Source organism: Impatiens glandulifera, chromosome 9, assembly GCF_907164915.1.
Source record: "Impatiens glandulifera chromosome 9, dImpGla2.1, whole genome shotgun sequence".
Taxonomy (NCBI): Eukaryota; Viridiplantae; Streptophyta; class Magnoliopsida; order Ericales; family Balsaminaceae; genus Impatiens; species Impatiens glandulifera.
The window spans coordinates 30907102-30932566 of record NC_061870.1 but is presented as its reverse complement, the minus strand read 5'-3'; the positions used below and the strand labels follow the sequence as shown (position 1 = coordinate 30932566).

The 25465-nt window shown below is 29.2% G+C and overlaps 3 protein-coding genes across 3 annotated transcripts; 2 read left to right on the top strand and 1 right to left on the bottom strand.

Annotated features, from left to right (window-relative positions):
- The first annotated feature begins 2771 nt into the window (after positions 1-2771).
- LOC124914071 lies at positions 2772-7058 on the top strand. Its single transcript, XM_047454546.1, has 5 exons — positions 2772-2888; positions 3019-3103; positions 4741-5324; positions 5951-6126; positions 6227-7058. The coding sequence occupies exons 2-5, from the start codon at positions 3082-3084 to the stop codon at positions 6780-6782; spliced, it is 1338 nt and encodes a 445-aa protein (XP_047310502.1). The 5' UTR covers positions 2772-2888; positions 3019-3081; the 3' UTR covers positions 6783-7058.
- Positions 7059-8017: 959 nt separating this feature from the next.
- LOC124916227 (protein MIZU-KUSSEI 1) lies at positions 8018-8821 on the top strand. The gene has a single exon (XM_047456957.1). The coding sequence runs from the start codon at positions 8018-8020 to the stop codon at positions 8819-8821; it is 804 nt and encodes a 267-aa protein (XP_047312913.1).
- A 12698-nt stretch (positions 8822-21519) lies between these two features.
- Positions 21520-22663, bottom strand: LOC124916226. Its single transcript, XM_047456956.1, has 2 exons — positions 21858-22663; positions 21520-21787 (listed from the first exon to the last, which is right to left on the bottom strand). Exons 1-2 carry the CDS (start codon positions 22661-22663, stop codon positions 21520-21522), a joined length of 1074 nt encoding a protein of 357 aa, XP_047312912.1.
- Positions 22664-25465: the final 2802 nt, after the last annotated feature.

Here is a 25465-nt window from a genome sequence, read left to right as displayed (position 1 = left end):
AGTCCTTAAAAAGTCTCATTTTGTCAACCTGCATATCCTAATGGATTTGTTTAAAGTTAAACTTAAGGAAATATAATAATTTTGAATATAATCACAGGTTAATACAAATTCAGATGGTTAAATATTTTTTTAATATTATGATTATATATATATATATAACAAATTCATGAAATAATAAAAAAATAACAATGGTTTCTCGCCCACGCAACGCAGAATAATAATAGCAAAATCAGATCAGTTAATTCCAATGATGCCTAAAACGAAATGCTAATAAGCTCCAAATAGGTTCAACGTAAGGACAATGGAAAAGAACGTGTGAAACAGTCTCTTCCGCCTCCCTACATAAGTGACATCTGCTAACAGTCACGATTTCTTTAGATTGAAGTTTATTGTTTATAAGGATACCACCATGGAGGGCACACCATTCATAATTTTTTTTTTTCAGGGTGTACCATTGTGCCATACCATATTCCCTGGATAGTTATTCACCTCTAATTGGTTTAATTGGTTTAATGATTCATAGTATTTGTTTACACTATATTGATCCAACTTTTTCCACATCATCTTATCATCAAATGTATGGTTTAATCTTGTCTCTTTGATTTGATCATTAAGTTTCTCTAACATCTCTTTTTTCTATAGTGGTGAGTCTAAAACGAAATTTGACATTAGCATTATAATCATTACCATCTTGAACAAACCTATCTCTAACATTACTTTGAAGGTAAATTGTTACTTCTAATAAAATCGAGAAACTGTTTTGCCCTATTAATTCCGCTACCCTTGCCCACAATAAACTTTATCTCTGAGAGCTCGACTTAATAAAACCATAAATATCGTAAAAACTAGTTTGTGTAATAATTTTATTATAAAGTCACGAATAGTTAATCCGATCACGAACTAACGAATCAAATATTGATCATCCAAAATAACAAACATTCAAGTTTAAGTGGACGAGTCCACTTCGATATTCATCCTGCTTAATATGTTGTGCCTCGGGGTCAAGGAGACTTGGCCTCGCTGATCCATTGCCCTTTTGTTTAAGGAATCCAAAAACTCGAGATCATTTGAAAACAATATTGGTAGCCCTAGTCTTCTGGTTGCTCTTTTTGTCATGACATTTTTGCATGACCCATTTTTATTTTGTCTTTATTAGTTTTATTGTACTCATTTCCACTTTATCGTTTTGGTCAAGTCTATTCATTTTGGTGACATATAAACAAAAATGGTGTCTTTCCTTAGACAGCTCGCCTGTTGTGGAATTAGTGATGGTTTGGTTCTTGTTTATTGACTTTACATAAAATTTTGTCTTGTATTTTAGATTTAGTAATGCTCTTGTAATTATATATGTTCCACTTGTTTATTCAAAATTGGATGTAATTTATTTATTTGTTTTTCTTCCAGAACAAATATAAACAAAATAAGTACACTATTGACTAGGGGTTGATTATTTTTTCAAATAAACTTAATTATCATTAAAGAATCACTATTGAATATTCCAAGAATAAAAAAAAATCAAGCCTTTGCAACTATTTTCTTTTTAAAAGACAAAAAACAATAATTTTATGTACAACATCACACATACTAAAAAGTCTCAAACATGACATACCAAGGGATCAAGTGGGAAGATCAATATCATATAAAGATTCAATTGAAACCCCCAATTACATTGGAGAATATGCAATACTTTGTAAAGAATCTAAATTAAAACACTAGCTAACAAATAATTTAAAATGGGACCACTATGTTTATCAATCGTATGACCACAAAAAAACATGAAATTGGGCTACATTAGTGGATGAAATGGTCCCATTGGTAGATTTTTACATTATAACTTATGCAAATATATGCAAAAATATCTTGCCTCAACAAATTCATACAAACTGTTTCCCCAAAAATCAAAAATCAAAACTGAATTATGATATAATTAAAACTTAATCAGTTTGAGAAATAACTAATTATTATCAATACAATTACTTATTAAAATATTGGAACATAGGCATAAAACAAATTATGTCAAATTAATACTATGCCATACTAATTATTATAGACAATTTAAATGATGAAATTAAGATGACAAGACAAAGAAGCTGACTGATTCTAATTTCAGATCTAAGATTTTAAAATAAAATAGTAGTGTGAATATTAATTTTAGATCTAAGATTTTAAAATAAAATAATGTGAATATTATTACTTTATATTTATAACTTTATGTATATATATATATAGATTCATCATCCATCCACAACTTTACCTGAATATTTGATTTACTAATAATTCATCCACACCTATACATTCACATAAATATCAAAATAAATAAATATAAACAACTCAATAATATAATATTATTATTTTTAGATTATTGACCAAGTTTTTAACACTTTAACTGAATATAGCTAATTCAGCAACTTCTTCATCAAGTTACAATTAAGTAATTAATATTAATATTATTTATTAACAACACTAATTATTGATGCAATAATACTCACACTAATGAATATATTTCTTATCATGGCAACACATATATATATATTTTTTTTATAAGAATGGTAATAATAATATAATAATATTTTTTTTGTAATCTTACCATATCTTTTATTTTCTTTTCATAAAGTATATAATATAAAATTTGTTATTTTTAAAATTATTGTTTTGACCAAGTATAATATAAAATATAAACTTTTTTTTTTTTAATAAATATTATATTGATAATTAAGAAAATATATTTATTGGTTAGAGGTTAGGATTGCTGCTTCTTGAATCTTTGAGAGAAGCTTGAAGAATTGACAGTATAAAAGAGGAACGACCCACCAAAAATCCCCTTCTCCTTCTCTCTCTCTCTATTTCTTTCTCTTTCTCTCTGTAACTTCGTCTCCGGATCATAGCAGGTTGTTTGTTCTCTTCTATCTATCTATCTATAGATAGCATTGTGTGCGTCTTTATGTATCGCATCTTGTTTGTCGACTGTGAATAGCTCTCGATTTTCTGAACTATTTTGTGTTTCATTCATCGTTTTAGGCGAGAATATACAGAAGGAAGATCTGATGTACCTGCTTGCGGATCTTAACTATATTCAGTACCATGATTACCCTAGAGCATAAAGGTTCTTTCTTTGCTCTCATCATCTTGATCTCTGCTTCTCAATCTCAACCATTCAATTTTGCGGTTTCTCGCTTCTTCTTTGCTTTGCTTCTGTAACGGTTATCTGGGACAACTTCGTACACTGTTTAACCGAGATATTAAGCGGTTTTGAACTCAAGGGTTTCATTTTCTTGTTTTGCATGTGAGAGAATTGTAGTCTGCGTCTTAATTTGTAGTAGATTTTGTTAATTGGATTGATCAGTTCAGGATTCTCAGTTGTGGGTTTGATTCTTTGCTTGTTGGGTTTTCTTTCCGTGTAATGGGATTGACAAAGCGATGAACTTTTTCTTTCTTTCTTTCTTTCTTGTTTCTATTCAAATTTGCTCCTATTGCAATCATCTGCCTTTGTTGTGAGAGGGAGTTCCAAAACTGTAGAATTTATGCTAAAGCCCTAGTCTTGTTCATGCTGTTAATTGTCTCCTGTTAAATTGATGGCAGAATTCATAATCTCATCAATCTAATATTTTCTGTTCAATTTGTTAGAGACCCACATCCTAAACAAGTATGTACAAGGAGATAGAAAGGTTAAGGTTTTCTAATTTACTGTAAACTTTAGCCTGTGAGATTTTCTGTACAGGTAATGGCCCCATTTGTAAACACCAGGATAAAAAAATTCTGGATCAGAAACTTATGTGGATGTGATTATGTTTGCAAAGTAGACCTAGTTAGTGACAAATTTAGAATTATTCAAGATACAAAAACAAACAAAATTCATAAGTGTTTCCAAAGGAAAAGATGACAATGAAGAATAGGTAGTGTGATTCTTTGTGCAGTCTTGAGGATACTTTGTTATGTTTTTGTTTGAACTCATGGAAGAATGTCATGCATGACTTCAATATCTTCTATGGATCATTTGGGTTTTGTATATAGTTAACTTATTTCCTAAGTTTGCATCTTAGCACCTCTGACTTATTATTGTTAAGTGAAAATTTTCTGTCTATTGTATATGCAAGTATGTTTTCTTATATGAATTTTCAAGTACGAGTTATATTTATTTCTAGCTTAGTTTTACATAGTAACATTTGGTTAGAGGTATCAAGGTCTAAGCATACACTTGAGTAACAGTCATATTACATAGGACAGATATTGCTATGTCATGCCATATAATGTGTTTTATGTGTTGTATATACATTCTTTTAAATGAAGGGTCTTTTTACATATGCTGTGGAGAATTAAAGATGAAAACTAAACAGTTGAATGAGTAATAATGAACAAAGGTGGATGATAAGATAAATCATTCTAAGCTTCTCAAAAAGGTCTATAATATCCCAGGCAAAAAAATGGGAACCTGAGAGAACCTAATCTATAGTGGTGAGGATAGAGCTCTTAATGATTTTGACTGGTATGGCCTTTCTAGTTGACTAATTTGATTAGATTGTACTGCATGAAGCTGGTTATTGTTTCTGGCTATGATCTGATATAAATGGTGAATGCCAATAAGAAGAAGCATGTTGTTGGCAATATTTAGGGTCATTTTAGAAAACATTTTTGATATCAATTTGCTTCTTTTTTCTGTTTCTCGGATATACTCTCTTCATGATTTATAAATATTATTATTTGCTGATTTTGGAACACTGAGTTTTCTTATTTTGAGTGCAGAAACTGTGGCAAGTAATTGTGAGGCATCAATAAGATGCCTCCAGGTCAAGGAGGAGGAGGAGGAGCACCCAAGTGATGTATTTCCGGAGTTAAAAGATGATGTAACCACCCCAGGCGGAAGTACGTTAGAAACTGAAAACCGAATCAACAGTGAACCTGTTGAACCTTCATCAAAGGAATTTAATGGCAAACCCACAACGACGTTCATGAATGGATTCAGCTCATGGTTACCTTTCCATCCCGAGGCTAGTAATGTGGTGCATTGCCAATATGCGTTACAGACACCTTTTTACCCTTTTCCAGCAGAAAACCATCTTCACTATGCTCCATATAACATCTTTCCTCAAAATTATCCCCATGATAACTGGCTCCAGGATTTCCAGTATTTTGTTGTCATAGACTTTGAGGCTACATGTGATAAGGCAAAGAATCCTCACCCTCAAGAGATAATTGAATTCCCATCTGTGATTGTGAGCAGCGTGACGGGCCAATTGGAAGCTTGTTTTCAGACTTATGTACGCCCAACTTGCAATCAGCTGCTGAGTGATTTTTGCACTGATTTGACAGGCATACAACAAAATCAGGTTGGTTCACAATACACATGATATGTGACGGTGTTAACAAAAAATTTAATGTATATTTTCTTTTCAAAAGATATTCTTTTGCTGGAAAATCTATCTCTTCGCTTCACATTATTTTTGCACTTATAGAGGTCCTAATAGATGTGTTGACTTAATCTTATGTAGTTCAAAATATGTGGAATCTATTGATAATTATCTTTTGTGCTACTTCATTGGAGTTCAAATTTGTTGTTTCTGCTTTGCCTATTCTAGACATAGGAAGTACACCACATGTCTACGAAGAGCCATGTTGAAGGAAATTGCAGAAAAAAAAATAGTTGCCAAAATTCAAACTTTTATTGCCTGATAGATTAGATGTATAAGTGTATATCCTTTTTTTTCTGTAATGTTGAAGCTTCCCATGTAAACCATATTTGGTTTAGTGCATATATGTTTTTCTAGTTACCATACAATGTATTTTCTACTTTGTTTTTGGTGCTTGTGGATATTTGAAGAGGTTCTTTTTATTAAGACTAATTGGTCTTAATAAACTCCTTGCATCTGGATACCTTCCTTTGTTGGATATATTTCAAGGAACTTGCTTCTGAAATGTTGTTGATTTGCTTTTATGGACATTTTGCTGTTTATAGGTGGACAGAGGTGTTACTCTAACTGAAGCTCTCCTAAGGCATGATAAGTGGCTTGAGAAGAAGGGTATAAAGAATACTAACTTTGCTGTGGTGACTTGGTCAAATTGGGACTGTCGGGTGATGCTTGAATCTGAATGTAGATATAAAAAGATCCGGAAGCCTCCTTACTTCAACAGGTAAATAAATATGAAGAGATTTACCATCAAATAGTGTAGATACAAAACAAGGAATGAATCATTTTCATTTTTCCAATTATTTTTTTGGTTGTTGTTTCAGATGGATTAACCTGAAGATCCCTTTCCGTGAAGTATTTGGAGGGAGGAGTTGCAATCTGAAGGAGGCAGTCCAGATGGCGGGGCTAGCTTGGCAGGGGAGAGCACACTGTGGACTGGACGATGCTAAAAACACTGCTCGTCTGCTGGCATATCTGATGCGTAAGGGATTCAAATTCTCCTTCACTGATTCTCTTCTTTGGGAACCTCCTGCTGCTGATAATCACAACCACCGTCCCTCTACATGGAAGCAACAACAGCAGCAGCCAATGGACCCATTTATCTTTCCTCCATTTCAGCCGCCTTATCATAATAGAGTGAAAGATATGCTGCACAACAATATTAATAATAATCCAGTAATCCATGTCAGACCCGCCATTCAGACCCTGCACCATCATAATCATAATCATAATAATCCCTATTGTCACTGTGGGGTGAAGAGCAGCAAAGGGATGGTACGCAAACCGGGTCCAAAGCAAGGGAGCTGTTTCTTCGGCTGTGGAAACTGGACCACCACTAGAGGGGCTCGTTGCCAATACTTTGAATGGGCTTCATCTTGATTTGCTGGCTGGCTTACTGGCTGGCTCCTCTTCTGTTCTGTAAAAAAATAATAATAACTAAAGACTTGCTTAGTCATATCCGAATATGGGTAAGAACTATATCTATTATACATTATAAGTAGTTTGGTTGGTGAAATTGGGGCATTTGTGAGAGGGTTGGAAGAAGAAGAATGAAGTGTCCAAGCTGACTTTTGTTTGGCAAAAAGATTCTGACTTGATTATGGGTTTTTATTTTTATTACTATTATTATTATTATTATTAATATTATTATTGGTACTAGGAGGAGTAAGTAAGTATGGTTATTATTATGTTACTACTGGTCAGGCAGACTTTACAGACAGTGACCTATTTAGGTAATTTTCTTAAATAACCCTATGTGAATAACCTCTATGCATCTCAATGGGAATGAATTGCTTGCTTGCTTGATTTTCTTAACTAAATAAATTTTTTGGTTTTATTTAAATTAACAGATGTCTTTTAAACATAAATTAGGCAATTTTCCTTTTAAAGAGCATTCTATTTGGTAGGTGTTTAAGCTATTAATTGATTGATTTTTTTTTTTGTTTTGTTTTTAAGTTAAGACTGTTAGGGTCATATTAATCTTATTATAATGTATTTTTAAATTACTTTAATTAAATTATTTTATTATAAATATTTTTAATGAATATAAATTTTATTGCAGTAATCTTTGAATGGATTTAATCACATCATTAATAATCAGATTTCATATATCCTTCAAATGTTAAAGTAAACTATCATACATATATTACCTATATATATTAAGAAGATCACCACCATAATAATAATAAGATTTAATGTATTCTAAAAATATATATACATTTTCTTTCAAACGGATCTACACTATTCCTTCAAAATTAACCAGATCACCACCTAAAGATCCTGATTTCATGTATTCTTCAAATGACCATACTATATATATATATAGTCAAAATTACAATACAGATTATATTATTTTCCATAAAATCGCAAGTTATAGTTTCATTTAAGAAAATTATATGATCTTAAAATATAATAAGTACCTTTTATATAATAAAATAAATAAATAAAACCACGTCTGTTAGTAACAAACCGAAAATGAAAATAGTACGTGCGAGGCATATATACATACATCCCAAGCACCATTAATATGTTTCTCATACATATATAAATATGGACAACATATTTTCTTATTTCTTCACCTCCGACCAAACAATATTAACCTTAAAATATTTATAATGCCAACACCTAAATCTTCTCCGCCGCCAACGCCACCAAGGCGGTCACATTCTCCAACTCCCACCACCTACCCGGCGCCTGACCGATCACCCAATCGGTCACGTCCAAAGCACAAAAAACAATCTCATCATAATTCCCCATCCCCTTCTCCTCCTCAAGAATCATCAATTCACAGAAAACCATCCAAATCCAAGAAACTACTAAATGGTTTCCGTTCCGTTTTTCGTTCATTCCCAATCATGAATCCCACCTGCCGTATGCCGTCTATCCACGTCACTCGCCTCCACGAAGGAGGGAGCAACCACGTTGTCCACGGTGGTACCCGTGTGACGGGTACCCTATTTGGATGCAAGAGATCCCGAGTTAATTTAGTGATCCAAGAAAACCCGAGATGTCTACCCATGCTTGTCCTGGAGTTGTCCATTATGACTGGAAAACTGCTCCAGGACATGGGGTCGGGTTTGGTTCGAATTGCACTGGAATGCGAGAAGCATCCGAGCGACAAGACCAAGATGATGGATGAGCCCATATGGACTATGTATTGTAACGGGAGAAAAACAGGATATGGTGTTAAAAGAGAGGCTACTGATGATGACCTGAATGTTATTGTTCAGACACTTCAGGCTGTTTCTATGGGGGCCGGAGTGTTGCCGTCCGGCCAAGAGTCAACCGACGGAGAGATGACTTATATGAGAGCTTACTTTGAACGTGTGGTTGGGTCTAGAGATTCGGAAACTTATTATATGATGAACCCGGATGGGAATACTGGACCCGAACTTAGTATTTTCTTTGTTAGAGTTTAATTATTATGCCTATTATATATATATATATATAATTAAAGAGCTTGGCATGGACCAATTTGTCAATTAGAATCCACTAACTGCTAAATGCTAATTAATTGCTAGAAGAAAAACAAAGTCAAATCAAAAGATTGTACTCATATATATAGTGTGATTTTATTTCCTAATTCATTATAAGTGTGTTCATCAGCATTTTTTCTTCAATAGGTTTTATACATATATATAAAACATAATCATCATATAGTTTAAGCTGTTGTACAATTATCTAACACAATAAATTTGATAATAGAACAAGAAAAGACATTTAAGAATCACAACTCACAAGAATAAAAAAAACACCATATCTACAACAATCAAGTCTTATTATTGGGATTCCAATATCTGAAACAACATCCTCCGACCTAGCAAGCAAGTGGCAACAACATGACCTCGCTCTACTTGGACGCGACTAGAAGGATACTTGAGACCACCATATGGAAACGAAACAATTTGTAAGAAAACCTTTGTATTCTTGAGTAGATAGATCATGTTGGGCCTTGTGGGTCTAGCCCAATTAGACATTGAATTAAACAAACAAACTAAGATTAGAAACATAGAAGAAGAACCATAGAAGAAGAAACAGAGGAAGAAGAAAAGAATGATGCAATAATGATCTCCTTACTTTTATCACCTTCAAGTTCCAATTTCTTGTTGTCTTATATATAAACTTGATTGAGTCGGAATGAAATTGGTTGTCTCTGTTTGTATACCTCAACTTTATGTTTAAAGTTTAGAAAAACATTTGTATCCGTTTATTGTTTATAGTGAAATTTGTTAGTTGTTCCCGTGGTTTTACCTTTCAAGTTGAGAGAGTTTTTCACGTAAATTTGGTGTTATTTTATTGTGCTTGATCTTTTATTTCTTTTATTTTATATTTGGATAACTTGTGCATTTACTCATAACACATTGATTGATTGATTATAATATAAAAGTATTATTCGTTTTAAAATTCCCAATAAATCCTACATTAGAAGATAACATGAATCTTGAAAAAAAAAATTATTCAAATAATTTAGACAAAATAAAGAAAGATGAGAAAGAGAAAAAAATAAAAGAAGAACGAATTTCTCCTTTCAAGGAAATCATTCAAAACACATTAAGAGTAAAAGTGAACTGAAAGAAAATAAAACAAACGAGAAAAAAAAATAAAGGAGAAAATACACTGAATAGAGAATTTTTTTAGAAAATCAATACCCTATAGGCGGTCACTTACATTCAAAACAAAGAAGAAATCATGGTTAAATCAAAAGGCCAATACCTGGATTTTGTTAAATAAAAATATATAAAAGGTATAATTGTCAAATTGAATATTCTTATTTGATCCAATTAAGATTTTATATCTTTTAAATATTACTGGGACTTTTTATTGCTAAAATTATACGAAACGAGATTTTGTCTTAACAGTTTAAAACCTCGTTAACTTATTATTTAGGAAAAAAGCACACTTAGACGTATGTACTTGTACAACTAGTTCACTTAGACGTATGTACTAATAAAGGATCATTTAAACATATGTACTATCAAAAATTGGCTCATTTAGCCTCTTTTAGTAACCATGATTAACTTTTATTTTTAAATTTATATATTTATTAATTAAATATTAATATATTTTCTCTCTCATCTCTTTTCATTTATTACTAATAAATTAACTCTCTATTTTTTTTAATCTTTTTTATTATTTTTATATGAGCATTTATTATTAATTATTTTTATTTTATTATATATATATATATATATATATATATATATATATATATATATATATATATATATATATATATATATATATATATATATATATATATATATATATATATATATATATATATATATATATATATATATATATATATATATATATGAGTATTCATCATTAATTATTTTAACTTTATATTTGTTCTTCTTTCTTATATTTTTTTTCTTATATTCACATAGATTATTAATTATTTTAAAATTGTTTGGTCCCAATGATTTAATATAACAATGAAAATCATTTCAACAATGAAAATCTTTCAACAATAAAAATTTTTCAACACAAAAATAAATTAATTAAAAATTAAAAATTGAATAAACCCAAAAAAATAATAATCAAATATTAGACAAAACAATGCACCTACTATAAGTCGTGAATAAAAATTAAATAAAAAATTATTAATTTCATTTTTGTTTATATTAAATTAAATAAGAAAAAATTATTCAAAAAAATATTCCAGTAAAATATAAAATTTATAAATAAATTGTTAAATATTTTTCAAAAATGAGAATTTAAGCAATATGAGAAATAAAAACAAATAAAGAAAATGAAGATAACATATAAAAGAGAAATTAATATTAAATTAATAAAATAAATTAAGAATAAAATAAATTATCAAAAGAAGGAGAGAGAAAATATATTAATATTTAATTAATAAATATATAAATTTAAAAATAAAAGTTAACCATGGTTACTAAAAGAGGCTAAATGAGTCAATTTTTGATACTACATATGTTTAAATGATCTTTTATTAGTACATACGTCTAAGTGAGCTAGTTGTACAAGTACATACGTCTAAGTGAGCTTTTTTCCTATTATTTACCTTCATTTATAAATAAATAAATAAAAAATCTATACTACTAATTTAACTATGAAAGTGAGAGTTTTGACTATCGATTATATGAAATTCGGTAGATAAAACATTCTATTAGCTGAAATTGAGTAGTTAAATTAGTGACATTAATATTTTATTTATTTGTTTATAAATGTAATGTAAGTAATAAGTTAATGACGATTAAAATTATTAAGATAAAAATATCTTTTTATATATATAACTTTAACAAAAATGAGCTACAAATTGTGAGGTCTAATAAAAAAAAAATCATTTAACAATTCAAGAATCATGTCTCATTAGACATTAATCACATCACTTAATAATTTTTTTTATATATTTCATTTATTACATCACTAAATTAATTAATCAAAATATTAAAATAGAATAAGATAAATATGTCTTTCTTTGACTTTGTTTGGTTGAAATTATTTAAATAATCTAACCTTAATCAAATATAATTTTTCTTATATTTCATTTATTACATCACTAAATTAATTAATTAAAATATTAAAATACTTTTTATTTTAATTATTATTATTTTTTATTTTATTATTATATTGTTTTTGGAATATCCATGTATATTAAAAATGATAAGAATCGTTTAGCAACAAAAATGCCATGAAAAAAAAGAAATAAAAAGAAAAAAAGAAGAAGAATTGAATACAATCACGTTACCCAATATCTTATCGAGTTCGTTGGTCCTTTAGAAAAACGATTAACTCCCGACCGATTTCACCGACTTTCGTAACAAACTTCATAAAACGTTATAAGGTAGCGTTTGGTACGTTGTACAAATTATATAGTGTATAAGTTATATAGGTTATTGGTGTTTGATATAAATTATAAGAAATGATATAAGTTATATATAGTTTATAATTTTGTGTTTAGTATATAGTACAAGGATATAATATAAGTTGTATAAATATGAATTTAAAATTATTATTATTATTTATATTTATTTATATTATAAATTATTGTGTTTTATTATTTAATAATTAATGTAATTTTATTTAAAATATAAAAAAATAATTATAATATAAACGATAAATTATATTTATTTAATTTAAAAATTATTATTAATTATAATACAATAAACTTAAAATAAAAATAATATATAAAATAAACAATATTATTTATAATATAAGTAAATATATAAAATTATAATGATGTATATTCTTTTGACAAGTTTTCTATTTAAAATTAAATAAATATATTTTAATTAAAATATTAAATTATTTTAAAAAATAATTATATATAATAATAATATTAAAATTAAATAAAATATATTATATAATAATAGGTTATATATAATATTAATAAAGAGTAGAATGAGAAATTAAAAATTAAGTGATATAAGAAAAATGTTGTAACTAAGGGACTAGTTACAATTTAATACCAAACATGAGATATAAATTATATATAGATATAAATTTATATCAATAGTAAAATCCTGACAAACATCATATTAAAACACTATTGTCATAATTTATACTATACCAATAGTGTTATACCTCTTATTACCGCATACCAAACACTACCTAATAGTATTATAAATGATACACATCGAACAAATACGATAATTGATTGTTCATCGATTACTCTCAACCTAGATAGTCCATTAAAAATTAATTGGAATGATAACTCAAATATGTAGTACTACTATATTAATCGTATAAATTCAAACTTTTTAGCAATTATTCAAAGACTTGGGTATCACACAGTAAATCCCAATAATACTTCACAAAAGACTTTAGGTACTAGTCACCACTCAAAAATGTAAAAATAAGTGAGTTGTCAATTCAACCTCTTCATGACGCATACGATTAACCATAATACAACATTTTTTCATACAAATATCATCCATAAAAATTCCACCTTGAATAAAATTCCATCCAAAAAAACGAGATAATGAATAAAATCTTACTCCCAAAACTCTTTCCAACAAAAATATATGAAATCTTCTTAACGAACAAATTATAGTAATGTCTCGCATGAAAACTACTAATATATTTTTAACGCATAACGTCTAATTCAGATGGAGACACGCGTCCTATCAAAAATAAAACTATATTATGAGAATAACTCTCCCTAATGTTTAATATTTTTCTATATCTAATTTAGCTAAGACAACGATATCCAACATGCACTTTAACTATGTCATTTCTACTTATAGTAATGGAAAAATCTAAAGATTGGACTTAAATGATATTATTTATCATTATATATTAATATCATTTTGGTAACCATGAAATTGAAATTGTAATTGATGATTGTAACCTCCGGGATTGGCCCCCGTAGCTTAGCACGTGACACGTGGAATTACGGGGCATCATAGGGTGACTCGAGGTTCGATACGTTTCAACCATGGTTTGCATGCTATTCATATTATTAAAATGAAACATTATTTTTAAAAAATTTCGAGAATACCAAGACTTTTAAAATTAATCATATAAAATAATTAATTTCATTCAAATTTTTAATAATCTTAGGATCAAATAACAATTTGATTAAAGCCTGATTTAAATCAATCAAAACATAACTAATTTAAAAGATTATTTATTTGAAAAGAGAGTCGTCAAATGATTTTAGAAAAATCAATAAAAAGGTACGTGTATAAACGTACTTCATACTAAAGTTTTCATAAGGAGTTCGTTTTTTTGGTTATGCTCGGGAGAGGGCTTTCATGTTATGTCCTCTACGCCCATCAAATGATGGTTTTATTTTTAAAGTAAAAATGTGGCTATCAAAATTTTTATTTATAACATTTATTTCTTTTAGTTAGTAGTTCGAGGTCCTAAACTATGGTAGATTTAGATTACGTAAATAATTGTACAAAATTTATTTAGAAGGCGTACATGTGATTGCATTGATATAAGATTGAGTAAAAACTCTGAAAAATATTAGAAAAGTATTAGAATTTATAAATAAATTCCAAACAGGGCCTTAGCCAAAATAAATATTTGAGAAATATCCCGAAAATATTTAAATATCATTTTCTGACCTTTCGGGCTTATTTGAAAATGGATTGGGGTCCCAAAATTAAAAAATTATTTTGGATTTATGAAAATGAAACCAAACAAGCCTTAGGATCGGGGTCATAGGGCTTGGGTTCGGTTTTAATCGATTTGGGCTCTACTAGACCAGGGTAGTCTGGATCAGGGCTCAAAACACTTGGTCAAGGGACTAGAGGGATTGATATTGGTATTCGGGAGGCTCGATCCTAGGTTTGGGAGTCTCGGTCTTAGGTCTAGCTTCCTCAGTCATGGGAACTGGGAGTCTCGGTTCCAGGCCAGACCTCTTAGTCCTAGGTTAAAAAACTTGGTCGTGGGACCTAGGAGTCTCGGTCCTAGGTCAGACCTCTTAGTCCTATGTTAGAAACCTCGATCGTGAGACTTGGGAGTCTTAATCTCAGGTCATAGGTTAAAAACCTCAGTCGGACTCCTCGGTCTTTGCTCAAGAACACTAGTCCTAGGTCTCTATCCTGACTCAAGAACACCGGTCCTTGGTCTCGGTCCTCGGTCTCGGTCAGGACCAAGGATTCTCAGTTCTGTTTCTCGGTCCCGATCCTACAAGACTCGGTCGTTAGGGACCGAGTGTTCTTCATTTGGTATGAAGAATTGCAGGTTTGTATCTTGATACAGATCATGAAATCATGGTCTTTATAAATTGCAAACAACTCATATGAATGTAGGGATCATAACCCCTAACCCTAAACACAATCAATCAAACTCAATCACAATTGATTTTTCAAAATGATTTTTTTGGGAACTTTTGATTTAGGCCATCTCATGGAATAGTTCTTGTTCCAACAACTTTGAATTGATGATTATAGTCGAACACAACAAAAACAAGAACATCATACAAGCTCTGTAACATAACTCAAAACTTAAATTCAAACTTATTTTTTCTAAAATTCCAGTTGGATCAAACATGATCGGAATGCTATTTTTATGATTTGGAAATCATCCTAATATGTTTACAAATATGTTAGGAAACTATTTGAATCAAAATTCAAGACTAAAAGCTCAAGAACACGAAATTCCAAATTTTAAATTAAAATTGGGTATTTTCGATATAGGTTTAATTGATCAAATTTCTTTCGACAAAAAATTTAAAAAATCCTCTAGGGAGTGATTTCAAACAAAGAAAACACAAAATTGAATTCTAAATATGATCAACCCGATCAAACTTGGAAAAATCCAATTTCAAATCACAAATTGAATTACAGTGGATCTAGAAGCTTACCAACGATGGGAGAACACTCCAATGATGTGTAGGAAGCTTTCCCAAGCCTTGGATCAAAACTTTGATCGTCGGAAAAGATTTTCAAAAAAATTAGTTCGCTGGAGTTCTTCAATTATTTGAATTAATCTGTAATGTTTGATGATTGGTTGATGGATTGGAAGAAGATCACCTAGAGGCTATTTATACCAAGCTAGGTCGGTTGTGGTGAACAAATTCGACTTCAATTTTGCCACTAAAGTTTTATCCTTCGAATTTAAGTTTGTCCTTGGCAGCCTAGCTAGAGTATAAGATTTGACTTCAAAGGCGAGGGGAATTGAAGGCGAGGTAGAGACGTGCACGAGGGTGAAAAGGGAGGGATAATGTTGAGAAATGGAAAAGATAACTCTTATGGAATATCATCGACGTCCATCGCGGGCCTCTTGGAGTTCACGAAGAAGAAGAACGAAACGACGTCATTTGTTTAATTGAAAGCTCTGTTAGCATTCCGTTGGAGATCCGTCAGCGTTTGGGCGATCGAGCTAACGGGGTTAACATCCCGTTAGCTGATCCCATGTGGACAGTGCCGGCCCTGAGATTTGGGCTGCCCCAACCTCGGGTAGAAAAAAAATTGATATTTTTGTTGTTGCCTTAAGTCTAATTTAAAAAATGGATTAAAAAAATAGTTTTGGGTGAGATTTAAACCCATGAACAAAAAAATTTACATACTTATCTTCCACCACTAAGCTACAACACTTTTTGTTTAAAAACAAATTTAATAAAATATCTTACTAATTTTAATAATTGGGCTGCCCTAGGGAATGGACTGCCCTAGCCCAAGGGCTTGCCGGGCTTACCCCAGGGCCGACCCTGCGTGTGGACCCAAGAGCGCGCGTTTGACTATAGCTAGATGGCGTGTCGTCTTCTTGAGCGCTAGATGAAAATTCACCGCTGATCCGATTACCCTAAATTCTGTTGCAATAAAATTCTTTATTTTCGGCCACACTAGATCATCAACTTTTAATTTTAATAAAAAAGTTATTTGAAATCGAATTTTTAAACTCTTTCTTACGTTTTTCTTCACCAAATTAATACACAAAATATTAAATATTATTGACAACATAATAAAAATTATGTTTATTTAATTTATTTTTGGGTATTTATTTAATTATTTTAAAACATAAATTATGTTTAAAATCATAATTAAATAGTTTCAACTCTTTTGGGGTTTAATTTGGGTAAAATAAATATAATATTTTAACCTCAAATTATTTTTAAAATTTTATTTAATTTTTCTAATTAGGGTTTAATTATTACAATAATTAACCCTAATTTAATTTTTAATCTTTTTGGATTATTTTAAATTTAAAAATTCAAAATATTATTTTAATATTACTATAAATTAGTAATATTATATATAAAATAAGGTAATATCAAATTTTCATGCTTACATAATGCCTCTCTCGAACCAAGTTTGAATAAAATCAAATTTATTTTAAGAAAACATGGGTTCGAGGTTTGAACATTTTGAAATTTGTACACTAATTATAATAAGGTAGAAAGATAGAACATGGATGTCAACAAATGTTGCGGATGAATCATAATAGTGATTCATAAGTCATATCGGCACACTATCATTCGTTAGTTGAAACTTGTTTGGGGATAGACTATCACAATAGTCTTACGCATGCTATAGGGCTCTAGTTGGGGATGGATTATTACAATAATCATACCTTAACAATGTTTGATAGCGCCTATCCATAGATTGGGCTTGATTGAGAAGTAGATAGAATTCTCCTATGGAATACTTTCCTAGGGAATAGTGATAATAATCACGCTATATTCTTTACGAGAAGGAATTTGCTGTTAGAGGCTAGTTATAATAATGACTTCCATGGATGCCTATGATATGATATGACTTATTGTGGGGAAATGGTGATAACAATCACTTTGAGGGAATAATTTACGATGATAACCTACTAGATGCCTATTACAGTAGGGCTTTACAAATCATAACAATGACTTGTTGTATATATATCAATATATAGGTTTTCGAGAGATTATAACAATGAGCGTGGGTTCCTATTACAAAATAGGACTTTGGAGAGATATTTTACAAAATGACCTTCATAACTGGTTGAAAAAAATCACAATTCAGCTGGGGATTGGTTATGAGAGGAGTGGTTCTAATATGTAACTTATCTATTTTTGGTCTGACAAAGTGTCATTCGTAACATGGTGAAAATATCAACCGATCTTGTTGAAGGGAGCTTTGGTTTTAACGTGACAAAATGTCCTTCGTAGCTAGATTAAAATCGTCGACTTTCAGAGGACTTTTATCACTTAGGGAGTATTTCAACATAATCTTTCTCCCTTTTGGTTTTACAAACTGATCTTCACAACTGGGTGAAACATCAATCACTCATTTGGTCATGCCTTGGAATGACTATTCCCAATTCTGTTTCAAATAATGTTTAAAAATAGAAAAAACTTTGATCCTATCCATAAATCACGGAGACTCGGATTCGAAATGTGTTCGGGGCTAAGTTACGAGTATTTCTACAATTAGTAGAGATTCTTGCTTAAAGAGCTCGAGTTCATTTTTCTTCTATGTTAAGATATAGATGATAAATTTAATCTCATGTAGACGATTATTCAAATTCTTAACTCGCAAGGAAAGTGACTGAGAAGTCTCGTTCAACGATATTTTTGGTTGCTTTTGCCATGAGCCGCAATTCTTCGAAAGTTCGATTATTTCTGGTATAGCAACTGAAGATTTTGACTCAAATCTTCACAACAACTAATTATTCTGTCACCAATATCGTTTTCTCAAACAATCATCAATTTTGACAAAATCACAAATTTGCAACAACTTCTTCAATGTTGGTTAGGGTTTCTGGCATATCTTTACAAATACATTAGATTAAATATTCTCAAAACATGCTCTAATATCATTTGTTGAAAAATAATCTAATTTAAACACACGATAAAAAAAAGATATAGAGATATATGGGTAAAGAATAATAAAGAACACAAGATATATATAACCGAGTTCGGCCAACAAATGCATACATCCTCATTCTTTAAGAGTCGTCCATTTTATATATTTTTCATTAAATATTGATTCAATTAACCTTATGTTACAATGTTTCTATTTATAGAAGTAAATCAAAAACCCAAAAGAATAAATTACAACTTATAAATCCAATAAAGATTTACAATTCATTATAATATATAAATTTTAATAAAATATAAGCTTAAAATCCATCATAGACAAGTATCCACGCATAAAGTGGTCCCTCTTCCTAGGACAAATCTTACATAATCAAGTCTTATATTATCTCACTGAATTGCCTATAAAAATAATAATTGTAAATTTTCATTTGTACATTACATATGCATGTAAAAGTATGCTTAGTTTTATTACCTAAAAAAAATCCTCTAAATTATGTCCCTTAGAGAAGGTCAGAAAAATTGTTTTTTCGTGTTGGGTTGAAATTCTCAACCTTAAATCAACATGTTCTATCGGTATTGGTAGCTGATTTTCAACCTTGTTAATTCTTGGCCTACATTTTTGTTGATAAAAAGAGGATTGTTGATATCATAATATTGTTCCTCGGATCTAATCTCACTCGTGTATCATTCCCTCGTTGCATAGTTCCTCCTCAGGCCCACCACAACCGGCTTGGTAACATCACTCCTGCTCATATGATCTTTTACTCACTAAATGAAATATTGATTCACTTGTTTGATGATAATGTTGCCTCTGTAGGAGAAGGAGTGACAATACATCGTCAAAAACACAGACACAAACATTGTAAGAGATTTTTCTACATGGATTCGAAAACTTCGGCTTGATTGTTGATAAGGTGTGGTATCGGTGAAGTTATTGTTATTGAGAACGAGTTGAAGGTAAGGCATTCCAGCAACAATTGAGAAGTTAGAGGAATTGTCAAGACAATAAAGGCCATCCATTGTTTTTAATATGAGCGAGTTTAGAAGATGAGGAGGCAAAGAATGAAGATAAGCAAAGAAGTTTCTAGTTTTTCAGAACATTCAAACCATAACCAGAAGGTCATGATTCTGATGGACAGTAATGGATCATGAATGGTGAAGAGAGAATGTCAATCTGTAATACATTTTTGGATATATTGTGTGAAAGTGCGTGAATTCTTCGACTGTAACAATCTTGTTCATGGTGGAAGCAGGCCCGATCCTAGGGTAAGGCAACTAAAGTGCGATGCACTTGCATAGTTCCCCACTTTTATAGGGCCCATTTTTTTTATATTTAATAATATTATATTATTAATATTTTTTTTTTTCCTTTAATATTAAATATATATTATAAAAATAACATTTTTATCTCTTTTTTGTCTTGTATTATAATATATTAATTAAAATTATTTTTTTTTATTAATTAATTTTTTTTTAATATTTTAGGACCCGAAAATTTAAATTTGAATAGGGCCGGACCCTAGATGTAAGATCGATCAAGTTATACAATAAAATGTAAGACATGTAGAGAAAACATGTAAATTAAGGATGATGTTACATGTTTAATTGTTTATACACATAATAAGTACATGTCTATTAGAAATTGTACAAAGATGATGTAGAGAAAACATGTAAATTAAGGATGATGTTACATGTTTAATTGTTTATACACATAATAAGTACATGTCTATTAGAAATTGTACAAAGATGGATTATGAGGAGGACTGTAAGAAAAGGCACAATCAGAGAAGGAAGGATATAGAGAAAAGACGCATCTTTTAATTACATGTTTTGAATTTTATTTTATTTTTAATAAGAGACGCATCTTTTAATTACATGTTTTGAATTTTTATTTAATAAGATTTTTTTTAATATATATAATTTTATTTAGAATAATTATTAATATATTATTATTTTAAGACAATCATTTTTAAAATGTTAATCTTATTAAAAATAATTTAAAATAGATCACATTAATTTCAAAATATTTATTATTTTATGAAATTATTAATTTAAAATTATAATTTTATTTTATTTTAAAATTATAAATAATAAAAAAATTTAAAATTTTAATTTGATGATTTTGATTTTTTATAAAAATTAATAAAATATTTTTGAAAAAGTCAATTTATATTAAAAATGAAAAAAATAAATCGTCTAAGCACCACCAATAAAATATGATATAAAAAATAATAATTCTTATTTTTTTAATTTATTTTAAATAATATTTTGAAAAACTTAAAATATTTTATAAGACTAATTATTTTAATTATTTAATACATTTTAAATTAATATAACTTTTATATTATTCTAATTAATTTTGTTATTATGCCTACTTAAAACACTAAAATTAAAATAAAAGATTGTTTATTTTGATATTTAAAAAAGTATGATATTTTTGTTTTTAAAAGTTATATAATATGTTAATATTATAATTATTTTGAATTAGTCGATGACAAACAATTGTCTGTTTAAAACATTTTAAAATAAAAACAAAATAAATCAACTAATTTCTAATTTAATAAATATATTAAGAAAATTGTTTCAAAAATTATTTACAATCTTTTAAAATTATAATTTGTGTATATATATTTTATAAATAAATTTTGAACACCAAAATTGAGATATTTATTGATCCATAGTTTTTCATTGATAATATCCGAAATCAATGAAAATGTATTATTCATTGCCTCCATTAACAATTATTACATAAATATAATAAATTGAAAATGTTAATGGGACGGACCAACATGTTTTATTATTGCCGCGAGTTAATTAAACCAGAACAAAATGTTTAAATATCTCGAAATAGAAAATGAAATCACACCATTCAGAGGACTCTGATGTTGTATGTCCTTGCTAGTAATACTCCGAAGTGGTGGCAACTGACGACGACGACGGTGTAGAGTGCTGGTAGAAAGACGAGTTGGTGGATGCTTTCGGATTCTTCTTGACATACTTACGACCATAGACATGCTTCCCATTGATAGTAAACTTAACTCGGTTTTGCCCTCCCAAAACTAACTCCACTTGATTTGAGGAATGAACGAGCATACGGGCATAAAGTGGTTGCTCATCTTGTGGCACATCTTGCATAATCAAGTCTTCTATTATCTCCCCAAATCGCCTGCCAAATAAAAAAAACATATAATAATTTTTCTTTATGTTATATGTAAAAATAAGTTTAGTTTCGTTACCTGATAAAATATTCTCTAAGCTGACTTTCAGTGACGGGATATCCTTTAGAAAATGTTAAAAAAACTGTTCTTTCATGTTGGGTTGACATTCTCGATCCCAAATTAGCTTGTTCTAAAGCCGACTGATTTTGAACATCAGTAGTTTTCTCCTCAGATCTAATCTCACTCGTTTCTCCTCTACCCACAATATTGTTTCTCCTCGGACCCACCACAACCGGCTTCGTGATATCAACACCAACACCAACACCGATATCACTCCTGAGTATATGATCTTGTACAATGTCAACAATTGTGGGCACATTGTTGGATGAAGAAGGCGAAGCCCCGGAATGAAATACCGATCCACGTGTTTGAGGATATTGTTGCCTCTGTGAGAGGAGTTGTTGCGCCAACAGATCATCAAAGGCCCGGGCACAAACACTCTCAGAGATTTTCTGCATTGTTTCAAGAATTTCGACCTTATTGTTAATAAGGTATGGTATGGAGAAGTTAACATTAGTGAGAATGAGTTGGAAATAAGGTAGTCCAACCGAATGAAGGGAGAGTGAAAAGACAGATGGCTCATCAATACAATAGATGCAAGTGATTGTTTCTAGTACAAGTGAGTTGAGGAGTTGAGAGGACATGTAATGGAGAAAAACAATGAGATTGCGACGCTTTCCAGAACACTCGAGCCATAACCAAAAGGCCATGATTCTGATGGACAACAATGGATCGTGGCGGAGAGAAAATATTAATTTCCGATACATATCGCGATCAATGGTGTGGAACTGCTTGAATTCTTCGGACGTAACAATAGTGTTCATTGTGGATCGAGTTTACAAAATACTTTAAATTAAGGATGATGTTACATGCTTAATTGTGTATGTATATATAAGTGTCTAAAAGGTTATGTCTCTTAGAAATGGTACCAATATTATTTGAATGTAATTAGGACTCTATTAAGAGGCGCAAACGGAAAAGGAAAGATATACAGAAAGGCGTATCCCTTAATTATTTTTTATGAATTTTGGCCATAAAATATATTTTTTTCCCTTGTTTGTTTGGTCATTTGATTAGTTTTCCACTTTGTCTCACACTGTGGTCCATTCATTTTCTGTCTATAATTTAAATAATAATAAATTATAAATATGACAAAATAAGATATAAAATAATACTTTTTTAATTAACGTAATATATTAATTTTATTATTAAAAATGCACAAAAATAATCAATCGTTTCGTTAATTTCTATTTCTACTAATGACAGGTCATTTCTCTGGAAATAAATGGTTCTTTTTAATATTCTTATTTATCTTATTTTAATTCTTAATTATATATCTTAGGAAGAAGTAATTAATATAACGAAGGAATAAAAATTAAGAATTTACATTGTTAATCATTTTGTAAATTTGTAAAATTTAGTTAAAATTATAAGTTTATTTAAAAAAGATTATTATTTATATATAATAATATTTATATACATAATTAATCTAAAAATAATAATAAATAAATTACCCTAAAAAAAAGTCATAAGTTTTAAAATTAAGATAAATGATTAGGAGAGAGAATGACGCGTTATCTAATTGGCTGTCTCTCCTTGCATTTTTTCTTTCAATAATGACGTGTTACAATTTCATTCCTTCTCTCAAATTTTATCTTTATCACTTATCTATATTTACACAAATAATAATTTGTTTGAATTTGTAATATAAATTAATATTTTTATCAAATCATAAAATTAAAACTATTTATAAACTTATAAAAAGTAAAAATTTAAAATTATAAATTTAAAATTATAAGAATGTAATTGTTTAAGAGTTTATAAAAAATATAATAGTTATACATATTTAAAATTGTAAAATTATAAAACTTTTAATAATTAAATTGAGTTTACATTGGACACACAATATTAGAGTTTGAATCTCAATTTGTGTGAAATAGAAATTTGAATGAATTATATATTTAAGGGTTAATGTCATGATGGTATATGTTGATACAAATGTTTGAAAATATATGTGATGGTGATATATATATGAGTGCAAAAGAATAATTTGAATGAATTAAATTTGTTTAAAAAGATGATGTGATGGTAGTAAGTATATGTGAGGTGTACATTTTAATAAAATATATGTTGCAAGTTAAAGAAGATTTAAATAGGCATGATAGTGTTATGTATGTTTAAATTTGAAGGAGCTATTTGAAAAATTATAAAAAAAAGTTGATTGGAGTTTATTTTGAATTGTTATATTTTTATTTTATTTTTCAATTTGAATTTCAAAGAATAAGGATAAACAATAAGTTTTATCATATTAATATAATATAGAGTAAAATGATTTATGTAAATTATTTTTTCTTCAAATTTTTAATATTTTATTAGAATTAAACCTATTAACATAAATTAAAAAGTTAATACAAATAGAGAAATGTGTATAATGTTACATATATATTTAACAAAATTTGAAATTGTAGTATGCAGAAATTTTTTTGTCTAAGAAAAGTTATAGGTTTGAAAATTTTCAACATCGATGATTTGTGTGCTGAAAATCTTTTAATAAAATAAACATTTTTTTTGGAATTTAAAATAATTAAATAATAATTTGATTAATAGAAATATGTATCTTAAATTACAAAATAATTAATTTAAAAGATTATTTATTTGATGAAAAGAGTCTCTAATTGATTTTAATTTAAAATAAATAAAATATTTTGTATACCTATATAAACGTATATTTGATTAGAGATTTTTTTTTAAGTTTGGTGTTTGAAGATACTCGGGAAAGAGTTTTTGCACTATAGTACCCATTAAAAATTGTCTTTAATTCATAAAATTTTGAGTATTTGTTTGAAAGTTTGGTCTTTATTACATTTTAAACATGTATGAGTTTTTCTTACCTTTAAAATTATAAAATAATATTTAAATGTTGGTACATGCGATTGATATCGAGATTATTGAGGAAAACACGTAAAAAATATCACTTTAAGGCATTAGAATTTAAAAATAAATTTAAACATGCATTTATCAAAATATTTTTTATGATAATATTTTGAAATTGTTTTATATTTTTTCGAATTTTTTAAAAATAGTTTAGGACCTCTAATGATTAAAAATAGTTATAAATTAAAATCCCCAAATAAACATGCCCTTAGGCAAGTGTTCAAGTCGCGAATCAGGTCAAATACACAGGTCTGGTCCGGTTTTAACCCGAAGTCAACGGGCCTAGATGCCCAGTCAACGCGGAAGTTGAGCATCGATCACGCGTGCTTGATCCTAGGTTGAACGTGGGATTTTTCGGTCGAGGTCAAGATTTATCGGTTGTAGGGGAGGGATGGTTTTTTAAATAGAAAACCAGACCAAGATAAAATCACCGGTCGGACGTCAAGAACATCGACCGCATGTTTTGGGATTTTGATTGGAGCTTACATCCTTCGATCTGAAGGCATGAGAAGCTTCATTTAATCTCAATGATCATTTTCAATATTCTCTGTATGTATCAATCGATCGAAAAGATGTTCCATTTGATCCGAACAGTTGTTGGGCAAAAAACATGATTTTGGTTTTTAATATTCAATTGGGTATAAGGAGTTTATTAATAGCTTCCTTATACATATTATAATCAAATATAACCA

Coding starts and splice junctions, on each gene's coding strand:
- LOC124914071 (XM_047454546.1), top strand. CDS start 3,082: ATGATTACCCTAGAGCATAAAG. Junction 3,104..4,740: donor GATTACCCTAGAGCATAAAG/GTTCTTTCTTTG, acceptor TTTTGAGTGCAG/AAACTGTGGCAAGTAATTGT. Junction 6,127..6,226: donor AAGCCTCCTTACTTCAACAG/GTAAATAAATAT, acceptor TTGTTGTTTCAG/ATGGATTAACCTGAAGATCC.
- LOC124916227 (XM_047456957.1), top strand. CDS start 8,018: ATGCCAACACCTAAATCTTCTCCGCCGCCAACGCCACCAAGGCGGTCA.
- LOC124916226 (XM_047456956.1), bottom strand. CDS start 22,663: ATGAACACTATTGTTACGTCCGAAGAATTCAAGCAGTTCCACACCATT. Junction 21,788..21,857: donor CTTAGAGAATATTTTATCAG/GTAACGAAACTA, acceptor TTTATTTGGCAG/GCGATTTGGGGAGATAATAG.